The 25727-nt window shown below is 37.9% G+C and overlaps 1 protein-coding gene across 1 annotated transcript in view; it reads left to right on the top strand.

Annotated features, from left to right (window-relative positions):
• Positions 1 to 25727, top strand: part of LOC107601264 (rab11 family-interacting protein 4A) — a 46318-nt gene that overhangs the window by 14261 nt on the left and 6330 nt on the right. The window contains exons 4-7 of the mRNA XM_016293385.1: positions 20043 to 20260; positions 21060 to 21227; positions 21898 to 22032; positions 25075 to 25110. Coding sequence (XP_016148871.1) covers positions 20043 to 20260; positions 21060 to 21227; positions 21898 to 22032; positions 25075 to 25110 — 557 coding nt within the window. The remainder of the gene's footprint in view (positions 1 to 20042; positions 20261 to 21059; positions 21228 to 21897; positions 22033 to 25074; positions 25111 to 25727) is intronic.

Here is a 25727-nt window from a genome sequence, read left to right as displayed (position 1 = left end):
AAGCAAAAATAACTTTATCATGATATATATCATTACTGTGAAATAAAATTACTAATATCATGAAATAAGATTTTGGTTATATCGCCCACCCCTGCTAGAACTCTAAAAGTTGTCGAGAGATGACTATATGGTTGAAAAGTTTAGTGTATGTGTTAGCACAGAGAAATGCTTTTCCAGCGGAAATAGCATCAATAATATAGAAGAAAGTGTTTTTGTGTTTGACTGAGTTTTGCCCTGTTTGTGAAAAGAATAACTATCATGTATTGTAGCACTGACTTGGCTAAGTTCGGCTTGAACCAGGCTAATATATTCGTTTGTACAAGTTTTGATTCACTTTACTGGGGGACATGCACTCCTGCTTGTTCTTATCGTGTTCATTTGCACCATATGGAGGCAGTTAAAACCCAACAGCAAGCCAGAAACTATAAGCACTTCTGTTGGCAGTGTGTCTAGATGCATTAGGACACTTAACGGGGAGAGGCATCTATTGTTCTCTGATATAACAGGGAACAACCTTCTTTTCGTCCATACAGATTCAGTGCTTGGCTTGTGTGAACTTGATAGATGAGAGTAAGTGGAGCCAAAATGCATCCCCAGCATGTCAGCTCTCACTCACATATACACAGCAATCCATACTGCCACTGTTTCACAGGCTAGTGCTTGAGTTACAGTTTAAGCCTAGTAAAGTTTTAATGGCTGCCGTCAACATGCTGTATATGACTCAATGGAGCTGTCAGTCAAACAGCCAGAGTAGAGGGGAATCCTGACATCCATAGACACGTACTGTACACAAAGACATTTAGATGTATTATTATGTGATTAATCACACACTTTGTTTATATTAGAGCTTTTAAAGACCTTTTGATATCAAAATCCGAATGCATGTGTATAGGCTATGAGGTCGTTCATTTTTGGGTGAATTTTAATTTTTGGGTGAACTACCCTTTATTAATACCTGAGTGTATTGCTAGTAAGCAGACAACAAACAAAACTGTAACTGTGCCAGTGTCTTCATTTTTTCCTTTTCATCCATCTTACAAGCTGTAAGGTGTTTTTTTGCTGGACTTTGATATAAAACGTTTCTTGCTCTTTTTAATGAACAAACATTTAAATTTAGTAGTAACGCCTAGTAAATTACTCAATTTATAGATTTCCTCATTATAGTAAACATCACATGGTAAGCACAAGGCCTGTTTCTAATATTAAACAGGTTATAATTATAAAACAGGTTATTGTAACAGTGTTTCATCATCACTAGGTGGCAGTGTTTTGAAAGAAAACCGATGACTTTAGCTCAAGACAGACATAAAAAATGCTTTTATAAGCAATACAGCAACGCTTTGGAGATAATATTATATGTATGTGAAAAGCAAGGATTAGAATTCTGCTCAGAAATGGCATTATGCAGATGTATTGCTTAACATATGGCATACTGATCTGATATCATTTGTATTATGCATCATCGGTTGTAATCTAAAATAGCTCATTAATCATTACAGTAATGAATGGAAAATTGTAAGAATTTTATCAGTCAGACAGTACATTTCAGAGTAAAGCTGGTTCATCATGTGAATATTAAACACTGCAGCAGCAGCAGTAGTGAACAAACCTCCTCTGCAGTATGATAAAGACACATTCATTGACACTAGGAATGTAATAATGAGCTTCATAACCATATTGCCATTTATTTTAAGACACACTGCTTACATAGTAGCTCTCATATAAAAACCTGGAAGAGAAATATGAACAAATCTAGAAGTTTATAGCCAAAAAAAGAATTTTATAGTGCTGCTAAAATAAGTTTGATCAGTTCCCAGCCTGAGCAGACTGTTGTAGTACATTATTAAATTTAGTGTCGTTTATACCTGATCATTTGCTTAAGGGAAAATCCAGTTTTCCAACAGTTACAGGAAATGTTATGTGTTTCCACTCAAACTGAAAAAGGGTGGTGCAGGTATTAGGAATATTTCCAGGGTAGTACAGTTTTTTTGTTGTTTATTTTGTTTTAAATTGTTGGACTGCTGTCATGCGAGGATGTGCAAATGAAGTCTGTGCCGTCTACTGCATTGCTCTTTCTGTGCTCTGCTGCAAGCGGTTCTATTAGCACTTCAAATGAACACTGGACTGAAGCTCTGCATTGATCTTCTGCAGAGCAGTTTTCTTTCTCTCCCTCTCCTTCTTTCCCTCTCTCTCTCTCTTTCCAAAAACAAAAACTATTGAAATGTTAATTTTCTCTGACGGTTAACACGACACTATAAGATAAAATATCTGTGAATGACACTAATATTTCCATCACATGTGTTTCATAGAAATTTAGGCTATTCTAACTAAACTAAGATGCAATTAAGCTGCCATTTGCTAATATTGTGTCATTTCTGTCTCTTCGCTGGTCAGGTAGCACAGTCATTGCAAGTCTTTCTGATCACAGCAGTGTAGTGTGATTGCTGTCACAAAGAGTCACTGTCATACTGACACATCAATGTCTTAACAGTGTGTGTGTTTTGTTGTGTAGATCATTGTGCACACACAGCGTGTTTTAGAGATTAAGGTTACAGACAGCTGATCAGATTGACCAAGCATATTACCTCTCATGTACAGGACCTGCTTGAGAGCAGTTAATGGCTTACTTGGTCTGTTAATGCTACTTATGTGAATACTATATCCTCCACTGACACTACGAACATACTCTTTACTCATACTTTTCTCTTTGGTAACCAAGTACACTAACGTTTGATAAAACTATTACTGGAAAAATGGTTGTTTGTGGTGAAAATTACACTACAAAATAAGCCAAAGTCGTAATTTGTGGGAAGTGTATGTAATTCATTTTCACACCGTAGATATTGAAATGTTTTGTGTGGTAACACTTTACAATAAGGTTCCATTTATTAACTATATTTAATGCATTAACTGACATTAACTAACAATGACCAATACATTTGTTACAGTTTTAATTATAACAAAGGTGCTATGTTTTAGTAAAAAAAAAAAAATCACAATCTGAGACTAAAATACTTCTATAGTTGAGTTTCTATAGTATGTGCGTGTACGTGTTCGGTACAGATCACTCGTGATTGAGTTTGAACACAGAGATGTTTCTTCTGAGTGACTGCTGCTGAATGATAGTTGAGTCAGAGCACTAATGAGCCTGTCACATCGATTACACTGATGGATAACCACAGAGAGAGCGACTAGAAGAACATGTGTTGAGGTGGTTGTCCCTTGTGAGCTCATTTTACTAAAGATATTAATAATCTCTTTTGTTGTTGACATCTAAGGAATATAAAGTAGACAAAATTTTTCTTTTCTTTTCTTATTGTCTTGTAGTCTCAGCTTTCTGCCTGTAATATCAGTGTCTGTACACAATGTCTTGTCGTTTTATATTACCGTAAAGGAAGGTGAATTTTTGGTTAGACTAAGCTGAATCTGTAGAGAAGAGACTTTACTGCTGGTAATTGGGAAAGTCAAGACTGAATGTCCTTGGCTGTCATTGAGAATGAGAGATTGAAGGGTTCAGTGGTGGAGGGAGCAGAAAATGCTCCAGACACACATCTGTCTCTGTGCAGCATTCATCAGTTTTGCTCTATTGTCTATCTCAGGTCACACCAACTCTAGTGTACATCAGGAGATTTCAAATAATGGATTATACAGTACTAAAGACTCAATGATGAGACTTTTGTTTTTGTGATTTATAACCATTCAAAAGTTTGGGGTCGGTAAGATATATTTTAAAAATACAGTAAAAAACTGTAATATTATTACAATTTAAAATCACTGTTTTCTATTTTAATATTTGTAGTATATTTGTTGTAATTTATCAATGTTCAAATCAGTTGTGCTGCTTAATATTTTTGTGGAAACTGTGGTACTGTATATATTTTTAAGGAATATTTGATGAATAGAACGTTTAAAAGAGCAGCATTTATTTGAAATAGAAATCTATTATAAATGTATTTTCTGTCACATATATATATATATATATATACAGTATATAGGTGTTCATGTTTTTTTCTGGACAATAATGTTGAAAATACTCTAAACACATGTGTCTATAAACACTTGCAAAACTGAACTGACTTGCCCAAAGTACACAACTTGCAAACAAAATGCTGTGTACTTTTGTAAACATGTCTAACTGTGTTATTTCTTTGTAGAATCATCTGTCTATTAGCAGCGTCTAAATGTGCTCATCTGTGCGGCACCACAACAAACATCATCATAAAGTATCTGTATCTGCTCAGAGTAGAATGAATACAAATGATACTATGAAGCGGATTTGTGCTTAAGCAGGTGGAGATTCAAGCTGATGGTATTTCGAGCACAGACGCATGTTGAAATGAGATGCACAGCGACAGTGTGTGATGAAGATGTTTCGGTGCAAATAAAGCCTGCGGCTTTCATGCATCACAGCACTCCCTTCATCAGGAACACCGCAACACTGCTCTATGTGACATTGAATTTCACAGGCCAGTGCTTGTTACCTGTGAGCCTTAAGGAGAGAAGAAGGATGAGAAGATTTATATATGGAAGAACAGTAGCCATGATTGATTTTTAATGGGTTTTAAAAAATATGTTTGTCATAGTGATCTTGCATTTATCAGTGTATTAATTGGCAGGGATAGTTCATCCAAAAATGAAAATGACCCTCATGTTGCTCCAAACCTGTACTACTTACTTTCTTCTGTGGAACACATAAGAACATATTTTGAAATATGTCTCTGTGTTTTTTGTCCATACGATGAAGGTCAACGTTAATTTTCCACAGAGGAAAGTTTTGGAACAACATGATGAAACTAGTTTGATTATAAAATATGAAAGTGTTGGCAAGTACAAAAAAGAGATGACGCAGTCTGTCAGTACTGCTTGTGCAGACAGAGGTTGCATGTCATGTGTGTGCCAAATGAAAGGAAATCAAAAAGTTATTGGCAGAACTGCCATTACGTTTGATCTTGTCATTTGGTCCAGGGTCGGATTATAAAGGCAACCCATTTTTGGGTGATGCTGTTCAGTACTACTACCCGCTGAGTCCAGTCACTGCCATCAAGCTTTCAGCATGCCACTGGGCCGTGTTTATCATGTTGTCTCCTCTCCTCTCTTTGTCTGGGCTGGTGTAAGCAGCCCTGTTCTGAGTGTATGCACTGTCACAACTGTGTAAATAAAAAATGACATCACACTTTAAGTACGAGCTTTCTCACCAAGAAGCCGACTGTCACGCCTAGTGTGAGCTTGAGGTTGCCTGACATTGGTACCATTAGATAAAATGTCAGCATATTGCTTAAAACCCTGTGCACGGCAGGAATTGGTCAGTTTTCATAGCAATATGTACTTGAGTATGACCTTTGTGCACTTTGTCGCTTTGCAGCAGATTTAAAAGTTTAATGTTATGGCCATTTTGTCATTGTTTTGAGCACTTACGTTTTGTATTCCCAGTGGTACACTATTGCCAGATAAAGACATAGCCAACCACACAATTTAATATAAAACAAATGAGCACCAAGGGCATTGAGCTTTGTTGATTGCTGTTACATTGTTTGTGTATGTCTTTCGCTGTCTGAAGAGACTTATTTGCTTTGATTTATCCAGTGGCTCAAAAACTAGGTTTTCTTCAGGACCAGGATTTTAAAGACCAAATACACTACCAAATTTGTTCAGTGTAAAACAGTAAACAAAAATGTCCTTACAATGTTATTTTTGTAATATTCAGAAACTATTATAGGGTTTATTAATATTTGGAATTAGCATTTATTTTTATATTTTCAGTTTTCTTTTTAAAAAAGTTTTAGTAATTTTTTATATTTTTATGTAGCTTTAATTTGGTTTTATTTTAGTTTCAGTAATTTTAGTACTTAAACTTATTTCAATTAGTTGGAAAGAAAAATTACAAAAAAATTAAGTTAATAATAAATAAATATTCATGTGATAGCCTATTTTGATTTTATTCCAGCATTATTTCAGTAACCAAAATACATTTTAATAGTTTTATTTTTTAGTTAACAATGAAAACACACTGGTCCTTATAATTAAACACTGAAATGTATTAAAGGGGTCATCGGATACCCATTTTCCACAAGTTGATATGATTCTTTTAGGGTCTTAATGAAAGTCTATAACATACTTTGGTTAAAATTTCTCAATAGTGTAAAACAACCCTTTTTACCCTGTCAAAAACAGCTCTGTTCACAGCAAGTCGTTTCAGTGCATGTCCCTTTAAATGCTAATGAGCTCTGCTCACCCCGCCCCTCTCTTCCTTGGGGTGACGAGCCGTTCTCATGAGACTGTAAACTTTAGCCGTGGACCTTGCTAACTAGCACATTATTAGGGAAGGCGATTTGCAAAGATTCATAAAAAAACCCTTATACTCATTCTTTTGTAGATGAAGCTGGATCACAAATGATTTGCGCGAACATAGACACATTTAGGGTGTACTCACACTAGGTGTTTTGAACCGTGCTCAAGTGCATTTGACCCCCAAAGCTCGGTTTGTTTGACTAGTGTGATCGCTCCGTGCCGCGCTCGGCATGGTTCATTTAGCCGGCCCTAGCTCGGTTAGAAGAGGTGGGCCAGAGCGCGGTTCAGTTGGGCATACCGCATGTAGTGTGAGCGCTAACCGCTTCCAAGCGTGGAACTTCTGATACGTGCAGCACGATTGCGTGAAATTTTCTGAACGGCAAAAGTGATAGATCTGCAATATATGAGAGGGTCGTGTGTCACCACATCTCAAAGGTTCAAAATAATAATAAACCACAAAGTTAACAAAACGATGCACTCCATTGTGTTGAGTGAGAGCACTTCTCTACTGCCTTCTCATGCTATCAGAAACTTCCTATTTCCCACTTATGAAGTCATGATTACGAGCTCGTTGCATTCAAGTGATTTGTTGTCGGAAAGAATAAAATGTAATATTCCGTTGGTTGATAACCATAAATATTCACCGCGCTAGGTAATCAGCTTGATACGATTCTGGAATTTCAGTCAAATAGCCTACATGCTTATTTCACTGTTTATTTATACAATATGCTTCAAAATACTGAGCAAAGGGTCTGAATACTTAGGACCATGTGATATTTCAGTTTTTCTTTTTTAATAAATCTGCAAAAATGTCAACAATTCTGTGTTTTTCTGTCAATATGGGGTGCTGTGTGTACATTAATGAGGAAAAAAAATTAACTTAAATGATTTTAGCAAATGGCTGCAATATAACAAAGAGTGAAAATTTTAAGGGGGTCTGAATACTTTCCGTACCCACTGTATAAATAGGCACCACTTTAATGACAAGACAAGGTGATGTAGTTTTTGTTTAAAAAAGAATAATAAAGAATAGCATTAACAGCAGCAATCATTGTCCCCTAATATGGTTAAAGTTTATGGCCCACCTAACTCGGAAACTGGAGTATCAAAATAATCTCAGAGTAGTAAATACGACTTCAGAGGCCGTTCATGTCATTTATGCCATGACATGATTAGAAAAATTATTAGCACCACTGCTGGGAAAAACCCACTTAACCCACCCTAAGCTGGTTTAAACTGGTCTTAACTTGTTTAGGATCGTCTCCCAACAAAAAGTTGCCAAGTTGTTTATCTGTTTTAGCAGGGTGCAGATGTGCCCAAAACTCCTTTAAAACCATCTTTACTAGGCTGGGCGCAAGTTGAGCTTAGTCTCATTAAAAATAAAAATTCCAAAACACATTGTGGTCTGCATTGCAAATGAACTCGTATCCAGTGTAGTCCGGGTTGTTTCTTTCTTTGTTGTGTAGTTTCAATGCACGGTTACATGGTTAGTTGCATTTAGTGTTGTTTTGCTGTCTGTGAGCCTATCAGAACAGACCTGTGACCCATTTATACCCCTCCTGTGACCCACCAGTTCAGACCTCTGCTTTTAGATTATAGAGGAATACAGTCATTTGTATGCACACTGTGCCCAAACTGCCAAGCCTGTGCTCACTGTGTTCCCTCCTGCTCTTCTGCCTGCTTCTTACTCTTGCTGTCTTTCACTTCATCTATTCATTTCTAATCCCCTCTGTTACACTATAGCTGCAAGTACATTTTAAGCTTCGATTGAGCATCTTAAGCTTCAGGGCTGTTGACATTTCTTTGGATTTTGGTTAATTTGATGTTATCCAGTATGTGTGTGCTGTCTGATTCCTTCCGGCTTTTGGCTCATCGGGCCTGATTAGAGAATGACCCCCTCTCTTATTCTCGTTCCCTCTTTTGTTCTCGTCTTTCCTCACATTCCAGAAGTCCTCCTAATCTACCAGCTGTCAATCACAATTAGGGCGGAAAAGAGTAAAGAGAATGTTAGAAGAGATAAAATCCGTGCTCATGTGCACACAGAGAAGGAGACTTCACTCTCTAAATTAAAGCCTGAAGTAATCACTCGCACATTACACTGAGCAGTAGAGCAGTTTCAGTTAACAACCTAAATGTTTTCTGTCATATATCAATCTCAATGTACTCCTTATTTATTTCCTCTCTTCATTATTATGACTGCTTGCAAGTTCGCAAGCTTTACTATTGCTATAAAACTGAACAAATCCTTAGTGCTAAGTATGCAAATTCTGTGAAGTAAGCAACCAGCAACCACTTATAGCAACTAGCAACCAGAACATCCTAGCACCTCAAAAACTCAACTCAAACCAATCTAGCAACCAGATAGCAATTGATTAATTCACCCAGAACAACTTAGCAAATACATAATGTGCTGGAAACCCCCCAGAACATCCTGAGACATCTAAAAAAAACACTCAGTACACCTTAGCAGCCACATAGTCCCACTTTGGCCACTACCTTACAACATCCTAGCATCCAGACAACAGATGTCTAAAATCACTCAGTACACCCAAGAAACCACATAGCAAATGTATAAAAACCCTCAGAACCCTTAGGCTGTGCGATGTTGATCATCTACAGTAACATTGTAATTGTTGTTTTAATGATGTGTGAGCTGTCATTATCGATTATGTCACTGACTTTGCAAAAAACAAACAAAACGTGTCTTGAGAGTCCAAAAGCCTATTAGAATGCAGTTAGAATGCCCCTATAATTCAAGTTATGAAAGCCAAAAATATCCCTTAATGGGTTTTTGTATTTATAAGATATAGTTATATTATACAGGCAAGTTTGCCATTTTTCTGAATATTAGCATGTGAGAGTGATTGCAAAATGTTGTATTGATTTTATACAACATTTCAAAAAACAAGAAGTTAATATTGAGTTACATTTTTTTTCTTTTTCGCCAATAAAAATAGTTTCAAACAAAGTTAGAGCAGAACATTTGTTGTCTCACAGCAATACTGCAGAGTTTCGTTCCTGAATTAATCTCTTTTTGAAAGAATCATTTGAGTCAAGTCATTCAATGATTCAATGATCCATTCATAAAGACAATTGCTGCGTCCCAATGTGCCTGCTTATACTACGTCCTTAAAGGTGTCATATGATGTTGCTAAAAAGAACATTATTTTGTGTATTTGGTGTAACGAAATGTGTTTATGCGGTTTAAGGTTAAAAAATTAATTATTTTCCACATACTGTACATTATTGTTTCTCCTCTATGCCCCGCCTTTCTGAAATGCGTAGATTTTTACAAAGCTCATCAGTCTGAAAAGCGAGGTGTGCTGTGATTGGCCAGCTATCCAGTGCGTTGTGATTGGCCGAATACCTCAAGCGTGTGACGTAAATGTAACACCCCTACCATACTGTGAGGCTGTGTCCCGGCACGATGAGACAACACCAATAAAACCCATTACAAACGAGGCATTTGTTGCATCCAGTGGGGACATAATTACTGATTATAATGACTTATACTGTCTTTTTACGCGTTGCGTTGCGTATCGTGCCGCGTAAACATAAAACCATGTCTGCGTTTGTGATCGGAGAAACGACAAACAACAAGCGTTACTCTACACTGCTCAAAACTCGTGTTTGAATCATCAGTGGCAAATCCTTTAAATATAAAAAACGTACGTACAGGCTGTGAGTCAGAAGCGCCAGACTGTCCTTGCAAAGTTGAAACTGCCCCACATTATAGAAACAGCCTTTGTGCACTCATTGTAGGCTACTCTGCAGGTTCAGGAAACAGTCCTCGTCCTCCATAACTCGTCCTCCATAAAATGTGCTGCACACATCTGAATATTTGGGTTGAAGTGTTCTGGAACAGTGTTGTAAATACAACTTAACCACTGATTTCTAGTGTCCTCTTTTGGAAGGCCAAACAAAGTAGTTTCGCTTTCACAACGAAACACACAGCGTCACACACGGCGGGTTTGAGTGAGCAGAGGCCGGCTTGAGTGAGCAGAGGCGTCGGGCTTGAGAACGACGCAGCCGGCGGATTCAACGAGGGAGCGTCCAGTGGGTTTGCAGCAACCAGATGTGACGACCCCGGGCTGGACTCAGCTAGACATGTGGAGGCGTGTTAGAACGAGCCGTTTAGGAGGGCATGGACAAGTCTTAACTTTTATAAAGAATATCTCTTTGGGTTTGAGACTTTAGTCTTTGCAACTTTAGGGATCTTATCTATGCACGAACAGCTTGTAACACTCCAAAGAGAAAGGAAAATTTGAAATTGCATCATATGACCCCTTTAAAGTATGTAGGCCTACTCTTTTGATGAGGAAAAAGTACACACTTTTGAGTGTGTAGTAGAAGAGTATGCAAGCTTTGGGACATACTATCACGTCATACAATTGCGTCTTTAACGGACCGCTCTGTCGCATAGCTACAGGGACCCTGTCACTGTAAACTGGCCTGTCAATCATCTTGTCACAGTTAACATCCTCCATATTTCATTTAATTTAACTTCCTACCATATCAGAGAGAAAAGAATTAGCAAGTTGATCTACCAGCCGTGGGTCTTTTGTGGAGAAACTCTGCTCATATTTTTTGCATAATGATGCATTTAGTAGTTCATGGCCAAACGGATGTTTATGAAAGTTCACATTGTTGTTGCAGATGAAATATAACACAGATTACATTAAATAAATATTTTTTTACCAGGTTAAATGTTGATTATTAGTAACTCAAACCCCTTTATCTAAACCTCTCTACTTAACTGTCAGTCGCGCACATCTACGATGTTTGTAGTTTTGAACAGAATCCTTTGCCAAAGCACAATGGATTGTGGGCAATATTAGCCATTAGATCCACACTTCAAAAATCTACCTGAAATAGTAGACCATATGGAGAATTTTGGCATACTCTTTTCGACATACTATGCTTTGGGACACATTTATTCTAATCTCACATACTATTTAGGATGGATAGTATGAACACTGGGACGCAGGGAGTCACTTGTCACTTGATTTTGAACAAATCGATTGAATGAATGATTAAATGAATCACTCATTAAAATAGGGATGAGTGCCACCTATTGGTGGTTATAGTGTCATGTTTATTTATCCATGACAGGCCTGTACCAGCACAAAAACACACTCAATATATTGCAAGCAATATATTGTTTAATTATCGTTATTGAAAAAAATCCCAAAATATAACATGCTAGCAACCAGACAACAGACATTTAAAAATTCTTAGAAATCACATAAGCTGCATCTCATTTCGGAGGCTTCATCTTCCGGAGGTTGTATTTGTCAGCCACATAAACAAGAGTTTTATTACGGTTACTTTTCTTTGCCTCAATGACATATGCGGCTGACTAATGCGACCTCTGGAGGATGCAGCTATGGTGGTTCTATTTGGGAACCACCCTGGATACCCATAGTCAAGCACCACTCACATTTTCTTCTAAAACTCTGACTGTTTGTAATAATGGTCTAACATTATTTTTCATGTTCAGATAGCAACTATGAAAAAAATTACGCATTTGTTTATTTTCCTTTGAGACATGACAACAGGAAGCAGGTGGAGATCAACCACACCTGACTGAAATAACAGCTGTCTTTCATTGCACATATTTTTAAAACCTGCAATCTGAGTAAAACATGTCTGAAATAGAATGGCTTTGGCTGTATAAACAGCATCAGGAGCTGAGTAGCAGTTGGTGATAGAGCTGTGTGAACATCTATCTATTCATCTGCAGCCAGCACCCTCCTGATCTAACAGCATCCTCTCTCGCGTTTCCACCCTCCCTCTCTCCGTCTCTCTCTTTCTTCCATCTTCTCAACTAAAGCTCAGACTGTATCTGTTTCCCTGCAGCATCACAGAGATAATGTGTAATGTATTTTAAGATGGTTTGAAGAGGTGTTCATAGCTCTGACAGAGAGAGAAGAGCATGTGCCTGGTCTCGAGCTGCTGGACTGAAACTAACTGCCGCTGCTGCTGCTGCTGCACTGAGCTCATGGGAATCATGAGAAAGTGGGGCATCACTGATACACAGTGGAGAGGAGGAACAGAGGAGGATTGCTCTTTCTTTCGTTCTCTCTTTCCCTCACACACCTGCATAAACATGCTTCTCAAACCTCACGCATATGCAGAGTACAGCATATGTGAGACTTCTCACTTGCCGCTGTGGAAGTGTGAATGTACATGTGTAAATTTTCACCAGTGATTAGATTTTTATTTCATCCGTCTTTGCCTCTAGCGAGAGCTCATTGCTGCTGTGAATTTATGAGAAGTGTTAATTAAGGAAGCTCTTAAGATTCCATAAATCAGTCATAAGACCACTCTAGTTATTAAAGTGAACTCTAGTTAATTTTTTTTTTTTTTTATTATTAAAATTGTTAAATTATTTGCAGACGTCTTGTTTATGTTAAATAATGCTACAGTATGCTTAAAGGGACGGTTCACCCAAAAAAGAAATCATGTACTCACTCTCATGTCGATTCAAACCTGCATGACTTTACTTCTAGATATTTTGATAAATGTTTCAGTGTTTGATAAACAAATGATCACCAAACTGTTTGGTTGCCAGCATTCTTCAAAATATTTTATATACCACAGAAGAAAGAAAGTCAAATAGGTTTGGAATGACATGAAGGTGAATAAATGATGACAGAATTAGCAATTTTTTGTTGAAATATTTAACCCTAACATTATTTTTAACTGTTAAAACCACTTAAAAGTGACCAGGATTAAGCCCAGGGTTACATCACTTTCATTTTTAAAGGGGTCATATGATGCGATTTCAATTTTTCCTTTCTCTTTGGAGTGTTACAAGCTCGTGGTGCATAAAGAAGATCTGTAAAGTTGCAAAGACTAAAGTCTCAAATCCAAAGAGATATACATTATAAAAGTTCAGAGTCAGCCACACCTACCTAAAACATCTCGTTCTAACACGCCCCCACATATCTAAGTCGCTCTGTGGGAAGATTTGCATAACGCCGCCCAAATGTTCACGCAAAGAAAGAAGGCGTAACTTTTATTCTCACTGTAGTATTGTTGCCGCCGCCGCCATGTCGTGAAGACGCTGTGTTTCATTGTGAAAGCGAAACTACTTTGTTTGGTCTTCCAAAAGAGGACGATATCCGCTTCGTCATGCCTGGAGCTGATCCGTGCTGGTTGCTGAGGGAATACATCAACTTTCACCGTGGACGAAGCGGAGTCCAGCCCGGGGTCATCACATGTGGTTGCCGCTCATTCGTCGGATCCGCCGGGTGCGCCATTCTCGACCCCGCCGCCTCAGCTCACTCTATCCCGGCCTCAGCGCACGCTAAGCCGGGGCTTCGGCTCACGCTAGGTCGCTGTGTTTTTGCAGTTCTGACTCACAGTCTATAAGTACGTTTTCATTTAAAGGATTTGCCACTGACGATTCAAACGCGAGTTTTGGGCAGTGTAGAGTTGCATTTGCTGTTTGTCATTTCTCTGATCACAAATGCAGACAGAGTTTTATGTTTACGCGGCGTGATGCAATGCAAAGCAACGTAAAAAGACAGTATAAGTCATTATAATCAGTAATTAAGTCCCCACTGGATGCAACAAATGCCTCATTTGTAATGGGTTTTAATGTTTTTGTCTCGTCGCTTCGGCCGGGACACGGCATCAACAGTATGGTGAGGGGCGGAACATTTACGTCACACACTTGAGGTATTCAGCCAATCACAACGCACTGGATAGCTGGCCAATCACAGCACACCTCGCTTTTCAGACCGATGAGCTTTGTAAAAATCTACGTGTTTCAAAAAGGCGGGGCATAGAGGAGAAACAATGTACAGTATGTGGGAAATAATGTGTTTTTTTTTACTTTAAACCGCATAAACACATTTCATTACACCAAATACACAAAATAATGTTATTTTTAGCAGCATCATATGACCCCTTTAAGTTTTAGGTTCAGGTTCATTTTTAACTACTGGGTTAACTAGTTCAGGTGGCTTAGATCTAGTCAGCTTAGATGTATTGGAGAATAACTGCTGAAAACATTATTTTCTTTTATGTATTTGCACAATTTGAAGTCAGTATGAAGGGCTTTGGAGGCGAAAAGCCAACATAGGCTCATTGGAAAAACATGCCTCTACTTACATTTTTGCAAAACTCCAAAAACTTACCTATACATACAATTTACAGCATTTATAGCGAAAAGGAACGTTAGTGGCTCTAAAACGCCAACAATGGATTATTGATTAATAAAGACTAATTTTCAGCTGGTTCCTTGCAAAATACTGTGCTTACACCTCAAAACACATTTAACATAGTACATGATTTGTAAACTAATATATTTTGACGTTTACATGGCATAACCAGCTCCATATGCATAACTTTTCTGATATAATAAACTTTCTCAGTAGCTCTCCTGGTATAGCACTGCACTTAGGAGTTCCGTGTTATGATAAAAGAGCTTATAAAGTAAGCTGAAATGGCATAGTTGCTACAGCAAATATGTTTAACACTATCTGTTTAGGGTAGGGTTTAGTGTAGGTGGCGCATAATTTTCAAAAGCAATAGAGCTTTAACCTTAAATTTTTTTAACCATTTCTGAACTGCCGCCATGTAACAACCAACATAATAAAATGTTGCCAGATTCACGGATATCTGTTTCAGAGAATATTTGTTATTTGCTATTTCTGTTTGCAGCAAATTAATACATTTTTATAGTATTTTGTTGATATAATAAACATTTTGGCATCTGTGCTTATAGTTTAATCAGGGCAGAATACAAGAATGTTGTTTTCTTTTTGATCATAAAAACACTGCCTGTTTTATTTTTTTCAGGCCACCGCATGATCAACCCCCTATTGATACTTTGATTTCTCTGTATCTTATTTATCTATTTGCGTTATTTGTCATGGTACTTAAACGAGGAGTAGGTTAATTATCCGTAATTGTGCGTATTATCCAGCACAATTGAGGTTAGGCTTAAGATAGCTGTGTGTGTTGCAAGGGAGCACACTCACGCTCCGCTCGATGTCACGGCTGTGGGACGGCTCAGCTGAATAGTTTCCTAGCAACAGCCTAGAGAACGAGGCAGAGAGAGGGAGGGAATGTGACAGGCCGGAGTATGGGAGGTGATTTCCTGGGAGGAGTGGCCAAAAGCCCAACAACTGTTGCCAGATCGCTAGCGTCTCTGTTCGTGTGTGGCCGCATGATCGGTTGCTGCAGGTTGGAGCGAGTGTGTGTGTATGTGTGAGGAGGACTGAGCCGGTTTGGAGCAACGGTGGATGTAGGCGGAGATACCTGAAGGAGCGCTGAAATCTGACAGGACTGGACACTGATATTTCACCTGTTGGACTGTGCTGAGGGTGGGGATCCTGGAGGGAGACGGGGACACCAAGTCTTGGGCGTCCTCAGCCGATAAGGGCTTAACCGGCACGGATGAAGAGGATGGAGGAGATGGATCTTCATTATTGAGTGGCGGGGTAAGAGGATGAGATGAGAAAACTCACATGTGTGAACATTTGCTGCAGCCAAGCAAAGTCCATTGTTCCTGCTCTTCCTCTCATGTTCATCTCTCATCCTCTTTTCTCTGTAATAATCTTTCAGCGTACATGATCATCTTCTCCCAACATTGATGCTGAGAAGCTTTTGTAGATCTATTTGACTCCCAATGGCACTTTAGAGAGATTATTTTTTTTGCATTTTATTGTGATATACTAAGGCTCTGAATGTGGTGGAGTTCACAACCAGCCTGTGTGTTTCCCAAACACTACACCTGCCCTTGAATGACAAGTTGAATGAATGACTGGAGAGCCAGCCTGGGTTGTGTGGTGATCTGTTGGAGGGGAAAGGGGTCATGCTATTGAAATGTTAATCAGACAGTGTGTGTTTGGTCTGTGTCGATGCGTTTTTTTGGCAGTGTGTGTGTTAATGTGTGCCTTCGTCTACCCAACAGCCATTGGTGACCCCATTGTTTCTGCTTTCCTCTTACTTTATTTCTTAAATGCCAGACTGGTGAAAATATCTGTTCTTGGAGAAAATCCCCAGTTTTGCACCTCAAATGAGACTAATGGTGTAGAAAAACTAGCAGACTGATTAATGGTTGTTGTAAGTGCACATGCTCGTAAACTTAAACCGTTAAGTCTGTGTCTCTTGGGAACAGGGCTAATGGCGTGTGCTGGGAGTTGTTGTGGGGTTGGGGGTTGTCGAAAGGGAGGAACTGTGGAGTTTTGAATACTGCTGATAGTTAGAAGGGACTGTGTGAACATGAAAAGGGGAGGTTGAGTGTGCTGGGGTGGTTTGGGAAGACTCTTCGATGGTTAATGACCACCTACTGATAGTACCGCATCTATATTGTGTTTGTATGAATGTGTGTGTTTCTTAATGTTGCAGTAATGTTATTCCACTGGCAAGGGACAATTTAGAAAGGTCAAGGAACAATAGGGTTAGACGTCCATTAAAATTCCTTCACTGGTGCTTGCATTTACCCCTCTCTGGGTTTGTTTTGCCAAAGTGTTATTGGCTTCTTAAACTTTTACTGCTGAGAGCTTGTCAGCTATATGCTGATAAATGTTCATTGTAGATAAAGTTTAGTCAATACAAAGCCCTGTTCCCTCACTGCAGAGGACATTTAGTCATGAGCCTGCTCTAAACACAGCATATGTGTGGTTGAAATAACATTGTTTTTATCTGTCAAAGTTGTCATACATATTTAAAATAATAAAATGTCTTAAATTAAGCATAATTGTATCATATAATGCATTAGTATATGTATTGGATGTCAGTACATGCCCTGTCTAGGTTTTTATGGCTTTCAGTATTATTCTGAAATATTATTACAGTCTAAATTAACTATTTGAATATATTTTAAAATGTAATTTATGCCTGTGATGACAAAGCTAAATTTTCAGCAGCTTCCAGTCTTCAGTGTCACATGATCCTTCAGGAATCATTCTAATTTGCTGATCTGATGCTTAAGAAACGTTTCTTATTATTATTATCAATGTTGAAAACAGTTGTTCTGCTTAATTTTTTTGTGGAAACCGTGGCACTTTTTTCAGTATTATTTAATGAATAGAAAGTTCAAAAGAACAACATTGATTTGAAATATAAATCTTTTGTAAAATTCTAAATGTCTCTTTTGGTCAATTTAATGTGTCCTTGCTCAATATATATATAAATAATCTTACTGATGCGGAACTCTTGAACGCTTATGTGTGTATTATATATAGCTATAGTAAGCATTTTTCTGGAGTTTTATCATTTTTATTCTAACTTTTGCTTGGTTTAAAGTCATCCACCCGTGTACAGTATAAGCTGATGGATGCTGTGTACATAAGTACTGTACATAAGTCAATCCAGTTCTCTTGTCTACTGCATTTAAGATTAGTCATTTAGCAGCTGGTCTGACAGCTTTAGATATCGATCTTTTATGAAATGCTGTATCGGGCCTGGTTATTGCATGGGCAGCAAAGAATCTGTGCATAACCAAGGGCACTATCTGTACTGTACTACCATTTCATGGATGTCATAATGCAAAGCCCAGCAAAAGATATAATTCAGTGTTATAATTGGGACAAGAGGTTAACTGCAGTTTGGAAACTCTAAAACCCAATAATGTGGTGCATCCAGACTATTGCTCTGCCAAGGGAGAGGGGTGGATGAACATTTTGTGACCGACCTTTTGAAGTCAGTGGTACACTTTTATGATTGTGCCTGGATGTTAGAGCAACTAAATTGAGAATCATATTTCCACTTGTCTCGACATGTCTTGCTTTCAAAGGGGACGCCAACACATGCTGTGGAATAATACGGTAATTTGCTTAGCCAAGTGCCCCTGCTGTATTGATTGTGTAACTGCAGCTCTGGATGGCTCTGGTATGTTTGTTGGGTTACCATTTTCAAGGTCAATAAAGAGTTCAAAGGTGTTTCGCTTTGATACTGTCCAGGGAAGCGCGGCCGACAGTTTTAGAGCCCCGAGAGCTGGATTATGACTCATGGCTCCCAGTAAATCCACACTGTCTTTTGTCTGCTGACTGTGTAGGCAGCGAGATGGCCAGCTATCCAGCTGCATTTCCACTGAGATCTCAAACAAAACCAGCCAAGCGCAGTTGATACAAAAATGAGCACCCAGCTTGAATGTCCCCCACAAGCATGTTTCTGTTGTTACTTCAGTAACATAACTGGCAGTAATACTTTGATCTTAGCTAGCTAGCTTACAGGTTCATTAGGGTCACTAGCCAAAACTAGCATTTAGCAAAAACAGTAATGTTAAAGGTAAAGCTATTTCAAGATACAGGGTTTAAACTAATTTAATTTGTACGTATTGTTTTGAGGTAGTTGCTGTATAGATTCGGGATGTCAGGTGGTCCAAAATGTTGGTTTGAAGTGGGTTGTTACCTGACAAAATCCCCCAAAACAGCAGCTACTGTGTGTGGTAGGGATTGCTGTTGTCTTGGAGAAATTTGAGAGGCTTTTCTGTCATGTTAATTTTGCACACTTGACATTTCTTGTGAGCTGCACTTGAAAGGCTGTGAATATTATGGTGCACTTTGGACGCTAGCCAGAATTGAGTGTTGTGTTTGTTTGTTTGTGTGGGTTGCTGTCATCTTAAGATCTGTAAAGAAGTGCTGTTCGTCTCCAGATTTACAGAGATAAATTAAACCGCATCTAAACATGAGCAAAAAAAATATTTGCTCTGCTTTCACTGAGGAAAATAATCTAAAAATGTATGTGAGTGAGATATCTAGGTGCATTCCTCCATCAAGGTGCCCTTGAGCAAGGCACCGAACGCCCAACTGCTCCCCGGGCGCCGCGGCAAAAAAAATGGCTGCCCACTGCTCCGGGTGTGTGTTCACGGTTTGTGTGTGTTCACTGCTGTGTGTGTGCACTTTGGATGGGTGAATGCAGAGCACTAATTCTGAGTATGGGTCATCATACTTGGCCACATGTCACGTCACTTTTTCACTTTCAATGAGGGATGAGCTAAGTCATTTTAAAGCACATTGGTGTGTACTGTAGTTCCCCAGAATGCACTAAAGGCTTAATGAACAGCCATAACTCTCAGCTTTAATAATACAGTTTCTCCCAAGACACATAAATACACTTTCACATTAGACAGACAGAAAGTGTCAGAAATGTATGTATTTAAACATATATAAATACTTACCATTGATTTAACAATCTCTTATAGCGTGATTACTTATTCTGCTCTGTCTGTGCAAATAACAATGAGCCACTGGGCAACATCAGCTGATTCCTATTGTCCTCCTGCCATTGAGATGTGACATGAATTTAAATTTTTGAACTGCACTTGTTGTAGGACAGAATGGGTGTAAAAAAAAAAGTCAAACAAGAGTGAGCAGAGAAATGTTCACTGTGGTATAAATTGGAGAATGGCAAGTATTTAAATCGTATTTCATTTTGAGAGCACCATTTCTGTCTCTGCCATGCAATCTAAATCCTTGTCCTTTTCTTCTCTTGGTTACACTCACTATGCGTTAGTCAACTGAAAGGTTTCACACCAGTTCACCGTGATGACCTTTGTCCTGTTTTGGCGTCCGTTGTGTCTTCTGGGGTTAATGAGGAAAGTTTCCATAACCTTTGACCCATTATCTTTTGTGTCCCTCTGAGAAAGGTCTTCTTAAGTTCTCATTTCACCTCACCAAGTTGTGTGTGTGAAGAGACCACATAGTGAGTCAGAGTAATCTGGTCTAGTTTTGATGTTACATTTGCATTTTGAGCAATATGACTTTATTGAAATCTTTGATATCTGTTTGCAGCACGGGGAGGGGAGTCTGGGACCCCCGATCATTGTGTGCACGCGGCCATACCCAGAGTGCCAGCTGTATTCTGATGAGGAAGCAATGGGCGGACGGGACGTGCAGGAGGCAGACATGGACAGTGCAGGAGACAGTGGGGCAGGGTCTGAATCTTCTGAAGGAGGACGTCATGATGATAAAGAAGAAGGACTGGGTGGACTCTTTCTACGTGGAAACAGGTCAGCGTCATGGATGATTTTGTTTTTTGTTGTCGCTGTTTTAGCATTATTTGAGCTTAAGAAGCTAAATATATGTTGCCAGAATTTTAGTTAAAATATTAATTTAACAATTATAGTTTCATTAAATTAATAAAAAATAATTACATTTAATTAGTGCTGTCAAACGATTAATCGCGATTAATCGCATAGAAAATAAAAGTTTTTGTTTGCATAATATACGTGTGTGTTCTGTGTATATTTATTATGTATGTATAAAGACACAAACATACAGTATATATTTTGAAAATATTTATATGTCTATATTTATATTCATATAATTTATATTATAAATAAATTAAGAGTTCAGATGCAAAATCCTCTAAGTGCTATCTGATATTTTCATCTAAAATTTGCATTTTTATCAGACTCCTATATTTATGTTAATTTATTTCACTTTAATGGCATAGAAAAGGACCTATACATTGCCATTAAATTAAAATTACTGAACCTAAACATAGGAGTCTGATAAAAATGCTAATTTTAGAAGAAAATTTCAGATGGCTTTTGCATCTGAACTCTTCAAATATATTTAATATATAAACATAACATATTTTTCTGAAATATATGCATGCATGTGTGTGTATATTTATATATAGATAATAAATATACACAGTACACATACATATATTATGTACACAAAAACTTTTATTTTGGATGCGATTAATCACGATTAATCATTTGACAGCACTACATTTAATCAAATAAAAAAATTAACTGTAAGAATTAGCACATAAAGTGAGACGTGTGGGTTTGGTTTTAGCTGTGGTCAGATGGTGTCGTCAGCAGCCGCTTCAGTAATCTCAGTGGAGGAGCAGTTTGAGGACTATGGAGAGGGAGAAGATGTGGACTTCACTCCCAGCAGCCCCATCCCTGATGATGACACACGTACCAATGGTTTCTCTGACTTGGGCTCCTCTCTGCCCTCCAGGTTAACTAACCCACTTTAGCACACACCTCTCACATGAAATACTGACATACTGTATGTTGTTATTCTGTAGGTTTCATTTAATTGCATGGATGAATAAGGGTGAATAGCGTGAAACCAGACATGAAAAAAACAAATAGAAATAAATATGAAATTATATTTTGCTTTCATGACAATTAAGCACATCCTTACCCCAGACATAAGCACAAAAAAATTAAGTAAAAATAAAAAGTGCATTATGGCAATGATAATTTGGATGTGCTTAAAATGTTCTTGGGGTAAAAACTTTGCACATTTTCAGGCGACAGATATATTTTCATATTATTAATGCATAGTAGTTATAATTCTGACACAAATACACTCTGTTGCATTAATGCTTTTGACAGCCATTAATCAACTCATTGTTAAACAAAATCACAACAGCCGATAATTATGAAACGCTTTTGGCATACAGTGGGAGTGTTGTATCGTTAGCTGTTCTCATTTTCTCTGTGTGATTCTGGTTGAATCAAGGATAATCCTATCATGAAATCAATAACATATTTTTAGGCATTCTTTTCCAACTATGCAAAATGTGAAATATCTTACCATTTTATATTATTAAATATACTGAGCAAGTAAAGTCTGAATGCTTCTACTGCCAGTATTGATCATCACTTGATGGTGTTTGCAGTGCTGGCCAGACCCCTCAGAAGATCAGGCACCTGTACAACAGTGAGCTTCTGGATGTTTACTGCTCTCAGTGCTGCAAGAAAGTCAACCTGCTCAATGACCTAGAGGCCAGACTCAAGAACCTCAAAGCTAACAGGTAAGAGGCGACAAGAGTTTGAAATGAGCATATTGCTAAGATAATAGCACGTTACTCTCATGGAGTGCTACAGGGATGCTGTACAGTATTTTTGTTATCCAATATAGAAGTTAGCATAACACTGGTTCGCTCAACAAAAAGCCAGTAGGATTTTTCCATTGGCTTTTAGATTATTGCAGAAAATGTGTTTGTTTTGAAGCCTAAATACAGCCGCTAGAAGTTAAAAGTTATTCAAAGTCACCATCACCACTAAGCTTATGAAGACACTTTGAGTCTTATTTTAAAATCAAGTTGGAAGGTTGGAGTTAGTTTGCGAGAGTAAAGGTTTGAACACAATAAGGCTGTGAAAGCGGATTAGTGAGTAGATGAGTTTTCCTGTTTGGCATGATGATGTTTAATGTCCCCAAACACCTCTGTAGTCCCATTTAGCTACTTAAAAACTTCACCAAAAAAAATCACAAATTGTTGTTATTGATGTATTCTATGTAGTACAATAAAACATGAAAATATCTTGAGCTTCTGTTAACCACAGACCTTATTTCCAACATTTAAACAAAATATCCATAAAAATAAAAATAAACAAGCTTAGAATGATAGAACCAGCTGTTTTCAAAATACTAACTCATGTCTGTATTTCAGGACTCATTCCTGCAGCACTCTGTAAGCATAAACATACACAAATATTGGGCAAAATAAACAATTTTTGATTACACACAAATATTGAATATATTTATTTATTTACATACATGTACATGTATTTATTTACATTTATCTGGCTCCTTCCTCCATCTTAATACAGTGCATATTAATAATGAAATGGCAATATATTTGTTGATGCTTTATTTCTGAATCTATTTTATGCTAAAGGATGGTATATCTAGCATGCTGTCTTATCTTAGTCAGTCGTCTCCCTCTGAATGCTGTCTTTAGTTCCCTTAACTTTGCAGCATCTATAGTTCATATTAAATGGCATAGCACTGTACTTCTGAGAGGATTCTTTATGTCTCAGTTCACTGTAGGTAAAGCTAGATATATTTTTATGAGTCTCTTTAATCACCCCGGTCTGTCAAAAGCTTTATCGGGAGATGGGTTTCATCAGAGGAGCTGTTACCGTAGCAACAGTGTTCCAGTCAAGGGTTTACTAATCTTTGTGAATGTTATCAGACAGTGAGGGAAACCTGAGCCCCTCAAGAAAAGCCTGGGGTGTTTAAGTGGGTGTGTGTGGTGGAATTTGATAAACTGCTGAAATAAGCCTTTTATTATTATGTGGACACCTAACAAATTTGGCACTTCAGGAGAACGACACTGCAATCTTTCATCTGTAACAAGATTTAAAGCATCGTGGGATTATTATGAAGTTTCCACCTCTGCTGCTGACACACCGAGACATGATACTGCAGACATAGATCTTAAAACCTAGTGAGCTGCCTCACTACATACTTGCTATTGTAGACAGACAGCTGCCTTCTAAGACAGCATCTGAACCATCCTGGGACTACATGAGTTATTTCAGAAGTATAGAGACGGCAGACAATTAAGCAATAGACACAATTGACTTTAATAAATTGCAACAGTGCCTGCACACTTTTTCAGCAGCCTTGGTTCTGGAAGTAATTGCCCTATTCATTTTTCATATTCATTTTCCAAAAGTCTTTGTTTAAGAGTTATAAGGTATAAACCAAAACGGCTAACTACCAGGAGAATAAAAAACATTATAAAGTTTGAAACACTGTTGAACACTTTATGCACTCAACTCAACTGTTGCAGCTTTAATTTCATTGTGAAGGGGGAGGGGCTATCAGACTCTGATTATTAATGACAAAGTAACCTTATAAAATTGCATAATGCACAAGTAATAGTGTATAAGTACATAGTGTATAGTGTGTCATTTGGGATGCAGTTTATTTTTATTTATACTTTTCAGTATTGAATGAAATATATGTATATTTAGCTACATCACTCCTTCTACTACAATGGATTCTTTTTTTTCCACCAAGATTGATGCAGTGCTTTCTGGGACTGCCTTTTCATTTTTATTATTATAAATCATAATAAAACAAGGTGGCAGCATAATCAAGTGGCTACCTTTTGGAACCGAGCAAGAGACGCTGTTCAGTAAAGAGCTGTGTGATTTCCTTTTCTCTGGCTGAATAGGTGTGTTGGGGAAGTGGGATCATGTGGCCTTTAGCTATTAATCCTCTGGCATTTTTGTTCAAATCCTTCACTGCGTACTCTGCTGAAGTTAAAATGCATTCATGCAAGACATGATCAGCATCACTATGAACTTCTCTATAATCAGCAAACATTTGGGTTATTGTATCAATTAAGTATTACTGTATATTAAAAAAACACTAGGCAGACTTGTAGAGAGATCTGCTATTGAATGACTGTTTAGTGTGAAAGCCATCAGAAAATGTTGTTTTTGCACTAGATTTGTCCATCTACTTTAACAGGTCATGAAGAACTATGTGCGCCTGCCCTTTTGAGGGCTTGTGTGTGAATGCTGTGAGTGTATTTTTTCCTCATCTCCCTTGGTTTGCAGATTGTCTGGCTTCATCATTGTTGTTGTAGTTAGTTGATAGCTGGGTTGGATATGAGGACAGGAGAGCTGACTTGTATTTCTGCGAGCTGTTTGAGTTCAGACCTGTGTGATGTAATGAGAGGAGGCCTTTAAAGAGTGACATGGGTCACACAGTTACATAAACACAGTCAGAGGTTTATAATTAGAGTGCAGGTATTCTATTTTTACTGAGGTCCTCCAGAGCTGTCTGATTATCGGTGTAATCTCATGACCTAGGACAGTCTGACTGCAGTACATAATCTTGGCCACTTGGGGCAGTAGTGAATTAGTAATTAGGCTCTAAACAAAACTGATTAGTCGAATTGAATAACCAAAACATTACAGTGGTAGATGCATCTATCTGTCTGTCTGTCTGTCTGTCTGTCGGTACCTATTAAACTGAATTTGGACAGCATGGTATTTTATAATTTTTTTATGAACTTTTTTTCTAATACAGGGATTTTTTCCATTTCTTTTTACAGCCCAAACAGGAAAATTTCCAGTACAGCATTTGGTCGGTAAGTCTCTCATCTTTGTTATTTTCACACGATCTGTAGAGTATGAGATTACAAAGCACTGGCTTAATACCCATTGCCTGACTATCAGTGTGTCTGAAAACACATACTGAGTAGGTGCTACTTTTGAATTTGAACGTACTTTTTGACTGTTAAAAAGAATGTTCTATACAGCATACAGTATATATAGTATTAATATCGGAATGAATTAAATTTGGACATACTACATCCTCCATGTTGTTTCTGTCACATGACATCCACTCCACTGCCATTCATAAATCCTCTCCCATGGCCTCATAGTTAACTGTCCATCAAATGCACACTCCAGAATTCTCGGCAGAAGTCATCCGGGTACTTTTTGCCTTTCGTTTTTCAAATACTATGAATTCGGACAAAATATTATTTTTTTTTGCATATATTTTTTGTCCACTATATACAGGTGCATCTCAATAAATTAGAATGTCATGGAAAAGTTCATTTATTTCAGTAATTCAACTCAAATTGTGAAACTCGTGTATTAAATAAATTCAATGCACACAGACTGAAGTAGTTTAAGTCTTTGGTTCTTTTAATTGTGATGATTTTGGCTCACATTTTAAAAAACCTCACCAATTCACTAT

This window comes from Sinocyclocheilus grahami, unplaced genomic scaffold (assembly GCF_001515645.1).
Source record: "Sinocyclocheilus grahami isolate Dianchi unplaced genomic scaffold, SAMN03320097.WGS_v1.1 scaffold302.1, whole genome shotgun sequence".
NCBI lineage: Eukaryota > Metazoa > Chordata > Actinopteri > Cypriniformes > Cyprinidae > Sinocyclocheilus > Sinocyclocheilus grahami.
This window is presented reverse-complemented; position numbering and strand designations above follow the sequence as displayed.